Source organism: Protobothrops mucrosquamatus, unplaced genomic scaffold (assembly GCF_001527695.2).
Source record: "Protobothrops mucrosquamatus isolate PMUCROS unplaced genomic scaffold, P.Mucros_1.0 scaffold229, whole genome shotgun sequence".
Classification (NCBI taxonomy): Eukaryota; Metazoa; Chordata; class Lepidosauria; order Squamata; family Viperidae; genus Protobothrops; species Protobothrops mucrosquamatus.
In genome coordinates, this window is record NW_015386580.1 from 101,341 (window position 1) to 119,594 (window position 18,254).

Here is an 18,254-nt window from a genome sequence, read left to right on the forward strand (position 1 = left end):
TGCTGATCACATTGGGCCCAGAAACATAGATGGAAAAAGTACAATCATTAATTAGAAACACAAAAAAATTCAAAGAGCATAACACGAAGCATACATTCCTAACCCATGGACATCATGCATAATTAAAATCAGAAGAGCTCTACAAATAAACCAATACAATTATAATTAGCTAGAAGAGAAATGTTGAATTCTCAATGGGGATGCTATAAAAGGAACAATATAGAAATGTATTGGCTGACTCCAGCTCTTCTTTACCATATAGGCATAGTTATCAAGCATGGAATTTGATTAAGTCTGCTTGCAACCAAAGCTGGTGGGAAGATCATAGTAAAAGTCTTGTCCAAAATTTGTTTGAATGAATAAATGAATATCAAATTAAAAGGTGTTCTATAGCCTTTTCAACCTAACTCCCAGACTTCAATATCAAGGCCCCTGTGCCGGATATTTGCTGCTTAATCATTTTCTTAGCTTTATGGAATCCATTATTACCACAAGTTCTAGCTAAAAAGCAGAGGTTTTCTCTCCAAGAGGTTTTCCTAGGTAATCTGGATGCTATTATGTAGAAATAGTGGGACCAGACTAAATAGGGAAATGGTCCTTTCATCCAAAGATACAAAATAGTGAAAAGATACAAAGCTGATTCTCCCACATCAGTAGCTCTCTGCCATGATTATAGACGTGATGTGCATTTGTAACACAGCTTCAAAAATTAGACTGAATTTTCCCTTTTGTAAAAAGTTGAAATTCTTGTAAAGAAATGCTGGAACACAGAGGAATTGAGTGTGAAATACCTTGATGGCAAAAATAAATATTGGCCTACTTTTGCCCAATAAAAGCTAAGAATAGCTTCTTTGAGCATTCTTAGCTACATATTTATGTCTCCACAAATAACATATTTTTAAAACAACTTTTAATATTTAAAAAGCCTCATCTGGTCTAGATGTTGCTTATTTAAATGTCATCTATATAATTTGTGCAGAAATATTCTTATTATACTTGAGGCCAATGCTATTTTTTATAGTTGTCTGCTGGAAAGGGGCATATGTAAAGGGCAAATTATAACAGGTGTGTGATGAAGTAATTATACAAATGATATCACTTTTATGTGACATCATTACATTATTTACAGAATGATATTATAAAATGTGCTGTTAATTTGACAGTGGGTTTTTTCTGGATACCACTAGTATGGTAACTTTCTATTTTACAATGGTACCACACAATACCTTTAAAAAGAATCAGATGGGGCCAGGTATCTGAGCATATATAATGTACACCAAGGACAGGTTTGTCTAGTCACTTTCTCACAACATGATTAGATTAGCACAATCAAGAACAATTACATTTACATTAATGAATAACTAACATTTACATCTAGTCTTCTCTTTGCTGCTGGGTGTATATGCAGTCTGTGTAATATTTAGGAAGAAGGCATTAATGCACTGTAGTGCTGAAAGTATATAAGATTTTTTGGACAAAAGTTCAGATGTCATGCAGAGAAGAATAGTATTTAAGTGAGGAAAGGGCAGAAAATTCATTAACGAGGTTTGTGTTTTTATTGCCTTAGAGGAAAGGAAGTATTTGAGGCGTTTAAGGATTTGGAGCCTTGTGTATCAAAATATCTTGGCTGTGAACTGAGTTCTATTAAGTTGGTGAAGATCTCATTGCTGTACTATTCTGTCTCAGGAAGGAAACATTTTGGGCCATCCCTTTAGAATAGGAATGAAAAACAACAACTCTTCTTTTGCCTTCTGATTAAAGGTTTTTTCCACCCTTGCGTATTTGTAACACAATCACAATCGATATCGCTAGTTCAGTCAAACCTATTTATCCAACTTAACAACAGAAGAGACTTTATTTCATTATTTTATTCTGATCATCTGGGAAGACTGTTAGGGATAGATTACATTCAATTCTATTTCTGCATGTTGTCTAATCAAACGATACTTTAGATGAGCTCAAACTCTGCCTTGACTCAGCCTAGTCTAGATAAAGATCAATAAACTGAAAACAAATCCTGGTGACAATTCATAGACCAGGGTAATTGTTTCAGTTGACCTTGCATTTTCTTTATAGAAATAAGTACATAACCTGGAGTGCTTCTTAATCTACCATTGACCTATTGAGACCCAACTGATACTGGTAGCTTTGAGCATTCTCTATTAGCTTCATCCAGGACATCAGCAAGACTATGGATTATGTGGAAAATAATTTTGCTCCAGGAACTTTCTGTTTGGACCACTATAATTAGTATATTTGAAGCTGGCTGTGAATAGTTTAAATTTTTAAATTCTACAGAAATTAAAAATTGGAATCTGATTGAGATACCTAGATGAAACTATTGTATCAATTTGAAAGAACTTCACCGGCTCTCTGCTCTCTGAGTCCCTTAGTATAAAATTGAGATTTACAATGCTTATTTTCACCTGTAAAACCTTAAATGGCATGAGGGCCTATTATATGAAGGAGCACCTTTTCCCATCTTGTCCTCTCTCTGCAATATGATCTTCTAGAAGCTTCTCCTTTATGTAGCCTCATTGCAAGAAGTGTAGTATGCCTTACTGTGGTAGTGCCTTGACTTTGCAATTTTTTGATTGACATACATTTGTATCTATTAGCATCAAATTAAAATGCTCTCTTCAACTCAGCCTTTTCAACATTTCAAATATGCCTTTTCCCCTCCTTTTGCTTAACTGACTGATTTGTCAATTTTACTATTGCCAGTCTCAGCAGATACTGATATTTATAAAACCATTCTTATAATTCCTAAGAATCTCAGTAACATTAATTTGAGACGAAGTGTACATTTACACAACCATTTTGTTAGTTCCTTTTATTGTTAAGCACTTTTGGTAAGCAGATTATCTATAAGCTAAAAGCTGTATTATGTTTGCAGTGGATCATATAATATTGCCTTACCATGATGATCCCATAATCTAAAGTACATTTTTTATTTAGTTTGCAAATGTCCTTTTACTCAGGACATTTGATGTTGCATTTTCACAGTATTTTTTTTTAAAAAAACATAAAGTTTTGAATACATATAGCTAATGAATGTCCTAATTTTGCATACACCTTATTTTACAGATACATAATTGGCCTTTTAATTGCCAAATTTATTAGTTGAAATATAAACTTAATTGTGAATCAATCCACTAAACACGGCACTGCTATTGGCTGACATTAACAAACTGATTTTAACCACTTTGATAAATAGTATTTGTTAAATTGCAAATAGTAGTCTGAATTAAGCATACTAAATTCATTTTACTTCTGTATTGTACTCTTGAGTTATTTTTAATTATCTCTATTGTATTTTTATAATAATAAAATCTTTGTGCAATGTGAATTCCAAAATGCTGGTTCCAGTTTCTTATCCTATCTGCTTATTCTGAAATTCAGCTGTTCTGAAATCATGCATCGCTACTCAATTTGGTCTACTGTAAAACCAGAAGCAAGAACTTGCGTTGGACTGATGATGATGAAAATATATAATATTTTATCATAATCTTCTAATAAACTAAGTTTCATAATTACCTGTGACTTTGCTTTTCCTTTGGTCATGCAATCCAAACTGCAATAAGGGAGTTAATCTTCAATATGAAGATTATGTAAAAATTACAAATGTTGATTTAGATCTTCAGTTTACATTCCCATAGGCAGCAGGACCTTATTCTTGGTCTTAGAAATGTAAACATTTCCTTAACATTTCAAAAGAACATGAATAAGCAGATACAATGACTGTGTGCTTTATGTGGTATTTCAAGATATTTTAAGAAACTGTTTAAAGCTTAGCATATAATTCACTTCTTGCAAAATATTAATTTAAAATCTGCAGACCTTTGGCATTTAACTGGAAAGGGAAAAGATTTTAGCTGAGCTGCATCAGTCATTGCTCTCACATTTTAATCATTTAATCAACCCCCAAATTAACATCTATGTTATATAATCCACCCCCAGAGTACATACTTTAGGGCTCATTAAGTACTTGAATATTCCTGTATGCTAATGTAATTTTTTGCTCATAATATATTTGCATTATTTTTACTATTATGAAATAAATGAATCCAAGAATTGTCAAAATGTATAGATGGGAGGGCCGAAGATGGGAAGACCAGTGAAAGGTTTCAGCAAAGAAAGATAATTATCAAAACGTTGTGCAGGGACCCTCAATATCCAAGGCTGAAAAATGGGTAGCAATAGTTTCTTACTGCATATGGGCACCAGAAAGAGACACAAGGATTTAAACCCTGGAGCTGACATAAAAATATGACTAGATTCTTAGCTAGAGGCCCAGCTAGTATAGTTAAGGCATCAGGCCAGAAACCAGGAGACCTGTACTCTCCCTTTAGGCACAAAGCCAGATGGGTGAACTTGGGCCAGTCACTCTTTCTCAGCCCTAAGAAGAAGGCAATGGCAAAACGTTTCTGAAATCTTGCCAAGAAAACTGCAGAGACTAGACTAGGCATTTTCCAGGAGTTAAAAGCTGGCTAAATGGCATGCCTACGCACACTTTCTTAGCTGACCTTCATTAAATTAGTTTCTTTTGTATTTGCAGTACAAGAAATGTATCTGAACTTTGTCCACTGCTTGCATTCTTAGGAAGAGATTTATTGCCATGTTCATAATGAAGATCATATAATTGGAAAGCAATAAATGGATCTCAATTTTACTAAATGCAGATGTGATACTATGTTGGTCAAACAGCCACTCAGAAAGTGATTTTACTACAGTGTTGGTATGCCACTACATCAGCAATATAGTGCTTATCCATCTACCAATAGATCAGGTTTTTGGAAGAGATTTCATTGCAGTCAAATACATAGATGTCAGCTGCTGGTGAGAAAATATAAAATCCATTGTATTTATCCTTGAGGAGAAATGATAAAAGGACTTATTCATGACCCAAAATATCAAAGGCAGAATCTGCAGGTGGGCCACTCAATTTGGCCAGATTGGAGGATCCTACAATGAACATTGATCCATTCATTGATTCATTGACTGTTTTGATATTTTTCAGCAAATTCTAAACTTCTTTTGCAAAAAAGAACACTTTTATAACAATATACAGTATCAGAAAACAAAATAATGGAGCCATGAAGCAATATCTTTGCAACGAAGAGAGGCTATAAACATTTTCTCTGATTGCTAGTCTTGAAACAATAATCTGCCAAAGCTAGGAACAAAGAAACAAGATGTGATGAGAAATTCCATCAGTGAGGAATAAGAGTTCTCACAAGGTCTACAAGGTCTCAGTATTACCAATGGGAGTATCCCTTTTTTGCTATATTAAAAATACTTGAAATAAATGAGTTCAATTTCTGAAGTTCAGCCTGAGAATACAATGTTCCAGAGCAGGTTCTGTCCAGGGCAAAGGCATTGTGTAGAAGTGTCAATAATAAAGATAGCTGTTCACAAAGTGTGTTCTTGTGCTCTTTAATTAGCTTGGACATTGATATGAGTATTATGTGACATTGGCCCTTATATTGTTATTCATGAATCTTCATGTACATTGTAGGAGAGAGCTGTCTATGGCGGCCAAAAGCAAGGAGATGTCTGGTAGCATTTTTTTCAGATTAACAAATTGAATTAAAAATCATTTGTGAGCTCATTCTGATTCATGAATCTTTGCTGCTAGTCATATCTAGAATCTTAGGGTTAGAACAATTTTTTATCAGTTGTACACACTGTATATAGCTGCTTTCTCTAGGAAAATAATAGCTTTGGGAAGATGGAAATCCATAGGAAGGAGAAATTATCCTTGTCCTTCCTTCAAATCCATCTGGGGAGAGCCAAGTTGAAGTTTAGAAGTTAGGAGAAAAGATTAAAAGTCATCTTTCCTCATAGTCTAACTTCCATATGTCTTGATCAGAGTGTTAGAAAAAGATTTATTACAAATATGTGCATGATGGATAGCTAGCACTCAAATTACATTTTCTGTTGAAAGTGTTGATCCCTGGCTGGATTTCTGTTATGGCTATTTTAAATCTGAGAGCTTGAGAATTTCTTCTTTTTTAAATTTTCCAAATACTGTTTCTCTAATAATAGCAGCTTAGTTAGAGAAACTTTTTTTGCAGTATTTTTCAACCAGAAGATGGTTTATTGCATTCTTAACCATCAATTTGTAATATACTCTGGTTAAGTGAAGACAGCTTTTGAACCTCTGAAGAATGTGCTAGTAAAAAAAGAGATCTGTAGTTTCCTAAATATGTTTTAGATTGGATTTATGCATATTGGCTTTGAACTTGTTTCAAATTTGGCTCTGAACATATCCTGAAATCTATAATGGCAAGATATTTACATGCCAGATCATAGCCATGTTTTATGGCCCTAATTTAATGTTCCATTACAAAAACATTAGTGCTGATTTAATATTATGTGGCTTCCTTTTGATTAAGTTACTGATATATTTTAAAATACATGTATTTTCTAGAAATACCAAAGCCATTTGTAACTATTAGGATAAATGCTTTATTCTTTTAAAAATGACTCTATTTAGTCTCAGAAGAAATAACAATTTCTTTTTTTGTTCTCTTCATTGCACTTACAGGCATAAATGACTTTAGCTATCTACATACAAATTGTTTTGAATTGTCTATATATGTTGGCTGTGATAAATACCCTCATGAAAGTGAATTACCAGAAGAATGGGAAAATAACCGAGAGTCACTTATTGTTTTCATGGAACAGGTAAGGAGCAAAACAATTTGGCTGGTAAGGTTTGGATCTGATCCCAATCCAGGAATGTGTGAAATTTGTTTACCATAATTTCTTGCCAACGGTGTTGTCTTAGGAAGCAGAAAGCAAAGATTTTATGTTAGCTTTCAAATAAGTGGACATTTCAGCCTCTGATGTGAATCAGCATTCTTCACAATTACTCACAAATACATAAATACATAAGAGGCAAAATGCTTCCATAACTACTTCTGCTAGAGATCAGAGTTGTTGGGTTTTGTTTTTTTAAAAAAACCCTAGCTCATGGATGCCTTATTGTGCATTAAATAAAAAAAGTATTTGGATTTGGGCTATGGATAAACACTGTGTTTTGAGTGATCTGCCATAGTGGACAGTAGGAATTCAAAACAAGCTCTTTGTTCTCTTATTTTTTTCACCCTAGTAAGTATATGGGTAGCCTATCCTAATAATAATGCACATCATCCAACCTACATAGAAATGTTGCCAAAGGGCTTTTTTGTGTGTCATATTTAAAATCCTGCAGGAAGCAAAACTTTAAACAGGCTCCCCCCCCAGTTTGCTGATACAGCTAGAGTAATCTTAACAAAAAGCAGTACACAGCTTGATTTTCTTGAGCACGTCCCATAAACAACAGCACAACATCTATAGTTTTCTGCTTACTAGCTGAGGAATCTTTCTCTTCCTAACACACTGCATGATGCTTGTATTTGCATTTGATAAGGTGTCAGCAATGTTCAGCAAACTAAAGCCAAATTGTCTTTAGCATACAGTTTGAAAGCTATCATTAACAAGACTGTGTACAGAATACATACACTACAATTCAGCAAACAAACCAAAACGATACAGAACCCGTCCCCATTTGCTCTTTCACCAGGAATGCAAAAGACCATTCCTGCGCTTTGTCATGACACAATAATGCTCTGATAAAACCAACCTTCCCCTTTGGTCACATGTACTGCTTCATCTCATCCCCAGTTCATTAGGAAACAGCTTTAGTTGGTTCACATCACATGGACGAATTTCTTTCTTCAGCTGGCTCTATCCCATCATAGCTTCAAGGTGTATAAAATCTATAATAGATTGTTGCTTTGGAAGCAGCATCAGCTGGGTTACTGTGGGAATGATCACTAGCCAATTTCCTCCAGAGCCATTCCTCTCCTCTCCATTCTGACCAATTAGTGGCGAACAGCTTACAGATACCAGTAGGAAGCACACTGAGGAGATATGTACTGCAGGCCCCATGGCTTCTATCCATACCACTGCTACCTAGGGTAGGTCTCCATGTATAAAGCTATATAAGTAGTGCTGAACAACTTTATGCCCAGTAGTAAGGAACAGAATCACAACTGTGAACTGCAGCAAAGTGTCAAAATATAAATAGCAATAGCACTTAGACATATACTGCTCCTTGTGCTTTTCAGCCCTCTTTAAGTGGTTTACAGAGTCAATATATTGGGGGCAACAATCTGAGTCCTCAATTTACCGACTTCGGAGTATGGAAGGCTGAGTCAACCTTGACCTGGTGAGAATCGAACTGCTGGCAGTCAGCAGAATTAGCCTGAAATTAACCTGCAATACTGCATTCTAACCACTGCGCCACCACCATCAACACCAAATCCTGCTGTTACAAATGGAAGGCATTTCCTCTACAGTATTTTCCCAACCTTTACAAGGAATTGTTTCTGATTTTTTTCTCAGTTCAGTTCCATGGCAACGAAGAATCTCAATCATCACTTTTCTGCTTTTGCTACTTTGTTTTTATATTCACATTTCCCTGATGGTTGCATAAGCAGCGGCAAAATGAAGTCTTCTTTGGGCTGAGTCATTCTAGCGTTTACATGGACATATCCATGTAGTTTTCTTGACAACAAAAGGATGTGATTTGCTCTTATATGCTTCTGGTATTTTTTCCTTAGTTTCCATTCTAGCTTGCAGCTGGGCCTTGGTGATCTCCCATTTAAGTGTTAACTAGGTATAACTTGTTTAGGCAATGACTTATTCTATTAGGTCCTGTCAGTGAAGTGTAATAAACAATGGTCTTAAAGATTAGAGACTAAATGTGAGCAAGAGAAGGGATTGTCTATCTTAACACAATTTGTTCTCTGCTACTTGCTTGTTCCTCTTGTAATCTTCATGATTTTGGAGAGTTGTCCATGTTCTTGTTTGTTTGGTGATGCTTTCCCAGAGAAATGTTAAATATACTTAGCTTGTATTGGCATGAGTATAAAATTTTAGCCTTCAAAAGTAGTATCAAATTATTTTCTTCCCCGTTCTCATTACCCTACCCCATAAATGAAGCTATTTTAGTCCAGACAAAAAAAACACACACTACTTTCTATAAGTAAGTCTAACCCGTATCTTGAGGTGGGTTTAATAGCTTCTTATGTTTCTGACTTAGTAATATTTTTTAAGATGATGGTTCAAAGCTGATATGGAATATACAAACAACAATTTATCTGCTTATCTACATATATTTAAGTCATTATTTTACATTCAGTCTTTCATAATAAGTTGAACTAGAAAGGAAATGCTGGATCAAGTTCTATTAACTCAGTAACAAGTTATTTAATGTCAAATCATTACAGCAGACCTGCAAATGTGAGGTTTAATGACTTACATTATATTGCTATTATGTTCCAAGCATAATATAAGGCAGGTCATTCTATTATTAATAAGAGTTTGAATGATATATTCAATATGGCTATGCAAATTCACAGATCAAGGCCCAAAAATCTTTGAAACAGTGAATCAAATTATGTGACTTTCAAGCAACTTGCAGCCTTTTTAAGTGTTTCCAAATTCCATGTTTCTTTCTTACTTCTGAGTTTGTTATAGATTGCCCTCCAACTATTTGAACTGAACAGACTCTTTTGGTATTATTATTATTTATTATTATTATTATAGTATTATTCTGGTTGATCGCATAGAAGTTTAGACTGGATCTGACAGTTTTGCCCACCTATTGAGTCCTTCCCAAGAATGTGGGGTGGCAGATGGTTAATCTTTGATGATGTTATTATTATTGTGCCCTATAGTTACTGCAGTTTTCATGGCAAGATTGAAGAAATTATTTGCTATTGCAATCGTTCTATTGTGAGAGAGCAGGACTGGCCCAAGGTCATCCAAGGCCCAAGACAAGACTAGAACCCTCAGTCTTCTGGTTTCTAGCCTGATGCCTTAACTGATTCTATTTTAATATTTAATATATTTAATATTATAATATTTAATATTATATAAAATATAATAATATTTTAATATCCTCAGCATCAGTACCCTTGCTTTTCTACATAGGAATCCACTTTTTCTATACATCCCTAGATACTTCCTCTGCCTATATTTATATATGTTCTTTTGCATCTCAGCTGCATCAGAGTTTTATTTTTGCCTATGTCTGAAATACTTTAGCAGGGCTGGACTAAATACTTATGTAGTGATCTTTTCTTGGTAATCCTAAATTTGTATTCCTTGTTATGTTTTGAATATATATTTTTAATCCCAAAGCCCTTTAAAGAGATTGTGTACAGGATCCTCAGTTGTAGATACATATGCAAATTTGGTGGTATAAAGTACCCTCCCACAAACACACGCAGGATGCATTCCATATGAGATTCCCTCCCCCTCAAAAAAGCATACAAAGTACTGAAAGTACCTTTGTAACGAAACATTCACAGCAAGCTGAATTGAACCTGAGTGAAGAGAAATCAGATTAAATCAGGATCATGTAGCCCAGTAAATCAAATTGCGTCTATCCACCAACCATACCTCAAAGATAGTATGGCAAGCATGCAGACCTAGCAGGAAGAAATAAATAATAACAGGTCAGGCATATGGGTTTGTCTAAAATATTCTAATGTCATACTGTAATTTCCAAGGTGGTTTATCCATTTGATTTCTCAGTATTTGTTTTTTCTCTAAAATAGCACTAATGTCAAATGTTCTGAAGCTGTTTATTCATTGAGGACCTCCAGGTTCTTGAGATGATGATGATGATGATGATGATGATGATGATGATGATGATGATGACGAAGATGAGGATATTTGTTATAGCTGCCTAGGCCAAAGACTCTTTTCCTTTTATGTAAGGATTAAGTGAGGGAAACTTGCTTAATTTGTTTGAAGTCTTTAGCCCATGGCAGATACAGCTTTGAAAAGCAGTCGTCAACATGTAATTTTTTGGGGGATTGATGCTGAACCTTATTTGATGGTTTGATGGTTTATTTCACTATCAGGTGCATCGTGGAATTAAAGGCATAGTCAGGGATCAACATGGGAAGGGAATTCCAAATGCCATTATTTCCATAGAAGGGGTGAACCATGATGTCCGCACAGGTAAATACACATGTTTGTATTGAAAGAAAATGAAAAAAAGACAACCAAAACAGCCAACACTGATTTAAACAGACCAGTTTTATTAAGGGATCATTTTACTAATTGAGGCCAAGGGGTATAATAGATAGTAGCCCAAATGTTTGAACATTAAGCTAGTTGCATTGCCTGTCCAGTTAAGTAGCCCTATCCTTGCTAGTCCAACAAGGTAGACCAGACTAAGAAACCAATTCCATATGGGTCAGGACAAAACTTTTATTGTAATAACTATAGTAACAAAATCTTGAAAGTCGTCTTCTTCACTTCATATAAGCTAGAGAGGGCTTGTCAGAGTCGTTTTCTCAATTTTTTTTCTTGGCCCAGACTATCCCTCTTATCTAATCATTGCCCTGATAGCAGCTTTTCCTCTTATCCTCAAGGCAATTCCATACGCTCTCTACCATATACAGAAATATAAAATATAATTAGCTAATATATTTTGAAATTTCTGATATGGTCCATACTGTTGTACTCAAAAATAAACAAGGTATGACTGGCAATATTAGCCATTGCATACACTGTTCTATTTGTATCTGATTTCTTGAGGAATAATAGCTTCTTATGTAAATTCACTATACATGTCCAGATCCAGATCCAAGGTAGACATTAGATTTGCAGCAATATATACTCTTACATATATTGTTTGTATCATGGGCCAATCATAGATATTAGACTACTAGTTAAATGCCCATCATGAACATTGCTTAGTGTAATATTTCAGTTGCAATTTCCCCAAAATAAGTTTTTATTATGACATCTGAAATTTAGTAATTCACCTCATTATAGTGGTCCATCAACTGGCTTTTTTCAGGAAACAGAAGTGATAAAGACCACAATTGTATTCAATCTCATTTTCTCTCACACACATACAGTTTGCAGATGAAATGTCAGGTTAGTTTTACTGGTGTTGGAAAACTAGGAACAGGATATTCTCTGCATAATTTATAGTCACTTCATATTAGCTCAAATATGCCATTGGGTTATTACTGTGAAGAAAAATTAAAGGAGACCCCATGTAAGATGTCAGAGGAGAGGCAGGATAAATATTCATCAAGAAAGAAATTGGATCATAGCTTGTCCCTTGCAATTGATCTCAAGGTCTGTAACTGCTTTGTTTTAGGGCCTAAGATGTCATCTATATATAATTTGTCACCCTAAAACCTTCTAGTCCAACTAGATAGCTCCACTGGAAAAGGCAAAGATAATCAAATTCCATTGCTTCTGCACGGAATGGGACAATTCTCTCCAGATGATTCACCCCAGATGACTCACTGTGGCCAACTTGCTGCAGAACAATTTGGATAACTCAAGAGAAGGATAACAGGGACTAGGGACTAGCTCACCCCAGCCTCGAGGACTTCTAACCTGAGAAAGTTCAAACCTAAAGCAAGACAAGGCCCACTGCAATTCACTTGTCCCTCGTTTGAGTTATCCTGCATTTAATTGTCCAATGACGAGTTGGCTGGGGTGAGTTGACTGTGGCGAGACAGATGGGGTGAATTGGCCAGGGTGAGTTGTCTTAGACCTGCCTCTGCTTATAATCTGAGTTGGTGTCTTATCTTCCCTTTCCTTCATGACCAACAGACAAAAATGAACCATGCAAATATGCAGAATGAATCATTTTGTTCACTGTGCAGGTCATTGATTTAGGATTTTTCTAGACACAGAATTTTGGACTGTCATTTTTTTTTAAAAAAAAAGAGTAATCATGAAGTCTGCCTTACTATCTAGATATTGATTTCCTATCACTGAAATTGAAGTATCTTTGATAGTAAAGGGTAAATAAAATGGATTTAAATATATATTTCTGTTCAGCTCAGTCTAGGCTCTGATTAGTTTAGCAAGAAGAAACAGAACATGGAACATAGAGATCAATGCCTCAGACAATTCACATTGTCATTGTGCATTGTCAAATAGATGGATTATTAAGAAGGCATCCAAAAATCCCACTGTTCCTTCTGTCATACAAAATGACTTCTAAAAGCCTTTCATATAATCCCACTAGGATTATATGAAACATATAGTTTAATAAAGTTAACTCAATATATATGATTGTGCTGCACACTAAAAGGTTGGTGAAATATTTCCAGAATTAAAAGCAACCCAGCCTGAGAAATAATTAATTCCTACAACAGTCCTTAGTAGCAATCCCAGGGCAATAATCAAATATTTGAGCAAAAGCCTTTAGGGTTTTTTTTTAAAAAAAACAGGATGGTACTGAAGGCAAATGTGTTTCAATATTTTATTCTACTTTGAATCCTCAATAGCAAACAATGGAGATTATTGGCGGCTTCTAAATCCAGGAGAATATGTGGTCAGTGTAAAAGCAGAGGGTTACACTACATCCATGAAAAATTGTGCCGTAGGATATGACATGGGTGCAACCCAATGTCACTTCACAATCAGCAAAACTAACTTGGCCCGAATCAAAGAGATCATGGAGAAATTTGGAAAGCAGCCAAAGAGCCTCTCACTTCGACGGCTCAGACAGCGAGCAAGACAGAGACGCCAGCAATACAGACTGCTTTCTGCAATGTAACAAATAATGCTATCACATTCTACCCTTAAACTGAAAGTAAATATTTTTAATATGTCATTTTTATTCATGTTATTGTTAAGAAATGTATCTTGAAGAATATTTTTGAATTCACAGTTCAATATTTAGATTTGTAAATTCTTGTGAAATTACTGGAATTAAGAGACTAGAAAAACATTACAAGGTAATAAGTACATACAGTATCTCTAATACAAATGGAAAATGTATATCATCAAGACCTGGAAAGCAATCCAGGCTGATAAATTAACAAATGATCGGCTTATTATGATTATTTTTTTTAAAAAAATACTATTATGCCATGATTGTCTAATTTGTTATATTCTTATGAAGACTAAAATTACATTCAATTTACATTCAGTTACAAAAAAATGAAATCACTGCAAGTAAAATATTGATAGTGGACATGCAACATGCTTGATTTATAACATTTATTAGCTCTATTACTTTACTAATCTGTTTATGATAGTGCACAAAATGCTCTGAATTACTACAGTTTATTTAAGTAAGCAGTGAATAGCAATCACTATGTATTTCCTAGTTAGTTGTTGGAATGTTTTTTGAGCTGTAATTACCCATTTTGTTTTTCAGTAAATGAAACTTTTGTAATTGGCTAAGTCCAATATAGCAGTCATTTTGTAAATACTGTATGCAACTATCTAGCAGCCATTCTATGTAAGGAAAAAATACTCTTCAGATGTGCTAGCATCTCTATCATTTAAAGTGTTGTTTCCTATATATAAGCCTATTGTGGTCAGTTTGTAGTACTAGTAGTAGTAATTAGTAGTTTGTTACTAGTAGTAGCTTTCCAGATTTTAGGCTGGGGACTTTCTCATCATTTACCATTTTCTTATCTTTTAAATTCAAGATCTCAGTTACTGAACCAGGGTCTTTTTCTAGGTCCTCTACTAAAAACTATGGTGACACTTTTGTGTGGTATATACTGTATAACTAATTGTCGGAAGAAAAAAATGACCCCTTTCTACTCTGAGAAGGAACCTACTACATTCATGTTTTCAATATAGCTACTGTAGCAGTGGACTGAAGTTAGCTTGATCAAATGAGATGATTATTATTTGAAAACTCCAACATCAGAGAGTGATTCTTTTCTGAAAATGAACTAGCACAGGTTCTATTATGGACAATTTCAAATCAACTGATATACACTGATATATACTTCAGCTTAATTATAACATTCAGCTATGTGCAGCTTAAATCAGAATATGCAGAAGGTGATCTATGCATGTGACTCTGTTGTTTTTGGTCAACAGAGCAGGAATGCAATACTATATGAGAAGGACAAAAGTAAATTATTTCTGTAATAGACAAGTTAAAAGTATTCCTTCACATGATTATAGCATTTCTCACTCTTTGAAATGCAGTTGTTGACAACACCATAGTTCAATATTCAAATCAGTTTCTCCTCCATAATTAACATTTTCTGGTTTTAAAAAGCAAGAGAAAATAAGAAAAATCTTGGTCAGCTTATTAAAAAATGTCAACTACCACTTTTCAGCAAGGAAGTGATGGACATGTAAGTCTAGTTTTGAAACAAAATATTTTCTACAGCATAGAGCATACCCTTATTGGTTCCAGCACTGGTCAGTGCATCTTATTTCCATAAATTGGCCTACTCAGTCTCTGCCTGTAAAGTTCCCAGTTTATATTATGATAATGTATGATCCTTACAAAGACAGACAGACAACAGATGGACAGAGATAGGACAGATATGAATTTATGCATAGATGGAATACTTTCACATATGGTGCCTGCTTTACGGAATTTCTAGATAGGAAACTACCGGTACTTAAAATATGCCCATCAACGTATTTAAAATAGTAACCAAAACCCTGACTGAATCATGTAAACAAACATTATTGGCATCATATAATTCCTTGTATTCAAATATCTTTGCAAAAGGTTAGAATGTAGAATTAAATTGCTTTGTTTTCCTTTGACATGTCAAGAGAAATTCTAAACAATAAAACTGTGCCTGAAGGCAGGGAATCCATTATGCTTAATGCAATTGTGCAGCAGTGCAGATGTGAGTCAAGAATTTTAAGTGTCCAAAGACTTGTTCTCATTCAGGCAGGCTTTATTACCTGAATTCACTATCATTTGTCAGAATTTGTTACTAGTGGATTGCTGCATTGTTCTGAAGGCATTTATTTAGTGTGGTATGTGAACTTAGATTTTTCTATAGACTGCTTAAATCATTTCTACTCTTCCCCCAACTCCTTAATCAAGTGTTTATCAGATTTTATCATGAGGTGAACTGATTTAATGGCTCAGTATGTTTATCAGCTCATCTAATGAATTTATCAATCTTCTTGCCTAAGAAGATGGCTATGCATTGTGGAAATTTATATAAGATGTAAAAGATACTTACCTTCCAAATTTCAGTAATCTCTCCTGATCTTCTGTAGGTCAAACAACTGAGATATCTCCCATTTGCCCTTGATTTAATCTAACTTTTCCACTTCTGTATACAAGAAAGTCTACTTTTTTTTATCTTTCTGCCCAACATCCATTTACTGATGACTTCATGGGATGTTTTCCATTTCCCCTAAAAATAGAGTGTGGAGAAAAGAATGTTACTTTTACCCAAATCTGATCAACATATTATTATCCCATCCCATCAACTAGGAGGTATATGCAATGTACTGTATTGACATATGCCAGACATTAGTCATCTCTTTTTATTATAGCTTTTGAGTTCTGTATATTAATCCCTGATTTGTAATTAGTTGTCTGGATAAGATATAAGAATTAACATTACCAATAAATGTAAAGAAGACAAGAAATTTACAAACCTTCAGATGTGATTATTATTGCAGATGTTATGGTCAATTTAGGTTGCTATGTTGCATTAAATACTTCAATATACTGCTAACTATCATACAAATGCCTGGCTTTAAATACTTGAGTACATCATGTTCATTTTTAAAATTAATTTTTTAAAAGTTATCAGTGTTTGTAATATACAGTATTGTGTGAGACTATATATTTCAGTGTCAACATTTTCTACACAGATTTAATGAAAAACAACAAAATTTCTATTAAGGAATATATTTATTCAAATACACGTGGATCCTAAATGAAATCTGCTGAAAGAAATGATAATTCTTTCATATTACCAATACTTAGGATTACAAATGAATAGTAATCGTTATAGTTAACAGTAACCATAGCCTTTGTGTGGCTATTTTGAATAAAATTGAGTGCCAAGATTATTAAGTCCAACCCTTACATAAGTATCTTAAATACCTGCAAATCTAGACTAATATAGAAAAGAAGCACTGGTGAATTAATGTTTTGAAGAGAACTTCTTTAAGAAATGATTGAGATTAAAAAAGGCATGCCTGTCTTTTTTTCATTGGAAATCACATTGCAGTGTAGCTTGTGTTTTGGCCTGAACAAGATTTTGGACATTAAACTATGTTGCAAACAAAAGGATTCATATCTCATGAAATGGAATCAAACCATTTTGTTTTGTTCCTTTTTTCACTCATTTCTTGCTCTTTGTGAGCTAGTGGATCTAATTTCACCAGAAATTTCACCATTCTGCCTTCTGTCAGCCTCTCTCTTTTATTGCCTTCCATTTTCCAAGTATTACAGTATTTTCCAATTATTATGTATATAAAATATTGTATATTCCAATGAGAAATCTGGTTTTATTTCACCCAGTATTCAGTTTTCCCCCCCGGCCCATGTAGTCCAAGGAATCTTCAACAATTTTCTCCAATATCAGTTAATTTTTGAGCTTACAAAGAAAAAGGTTGTTACTGTTTTGACTTCTCCATCAATTTGCCATAAATTGTTAGGTTATGTGTGTGTGTGTGCGCACACACATGTGCTTTTTTTTAATACTGAGCAGCCTAAATGGCTTTTGCAATCTTTTGTATCTTCAACAAAACAACCCTTACATTTTCCTTGCTTACATTTACCATATTGGTATCATCAGTATATTTGAGATTTTTAAACAGAAACATGTTTGTCCATTGAGAAAATGCTTATCACTAAATGATATAAATAAAAAGAATTATGAAGAATTGACAGATTGAAAAGAATTAGCAATATCCTGGAATATTGAATATTTTAAAAAATGTTTTTTTAAGCTTATTTCTAAAATAAATTTTAGGAATTTCTTTTTTCAAAGAATAAAATGTAATCAGGGACAAAACTGCTGATTATAATATGAGCACCATTTTCTTAGAAGATTCAACGTCAAATAAAAGTAGATGTTACTTATTCTACTTCCCCACTAAAAAAAAAACTTCTACCACCAAAGAAGCAAAGAATTCAAGAAAAATTTAAATATGGCATGTAAACACAAATGGGGAGAAGTAAATTGCATATGAGAATGTCCTTGATGTTACTAATTATTGCTATTATTGAAATAATTAGTGGCATTTTGGTCATTAATTTTAAATATATATACATTTCCATATATTAGATTTTCAGTACAACATCTGTTTATTCACATTTAATGTGGCATGCAGAAGCATTCTTTCACAGAAAGAAGAGAGATATGATTAATGGTAGCTGAAAATAGTATTGAAAATACAATGATGCCATATGCTCTATACTAGATTACTAAACATTTTAGATCTGGGTTATTAATTATAGCAACCCCTTG

At 34.1% G+C, this 18,254-nt stretch overlaps 1 protein-coding gene across 1 annotated transcript in view; it reads left to right on the top strand.

The window, feature by feature from the left end:
• Positions 1–16,516, top strand: part of CPXM2 (carboxypeptidase X, M14 family member 2) — a 96,420-nt gene extending 79,904 nt beyond the window's left edge. The window contains exons 12-14 of the mRNA XM_015814223.2: positions 6,551–6,690; positions 10,926–11,025; positions 13,329–16,516. Coding sequence (XP_015669709.2) covers positions 6,551–6,690; positions 10,926–11,025; positions 13,329–13,600 — 512 coding nt within the window. The 3' untranslated portion in view covers positions 13,601–16,516. The remainder of the gene's footprint in view (positions 1–6,550; positions 6,691–10,925; positions 11,026–13,328) is intronic.
• The last annotated feature ends 1,738 nt before the right edge of the window (positions 16,517–18,254 follow it).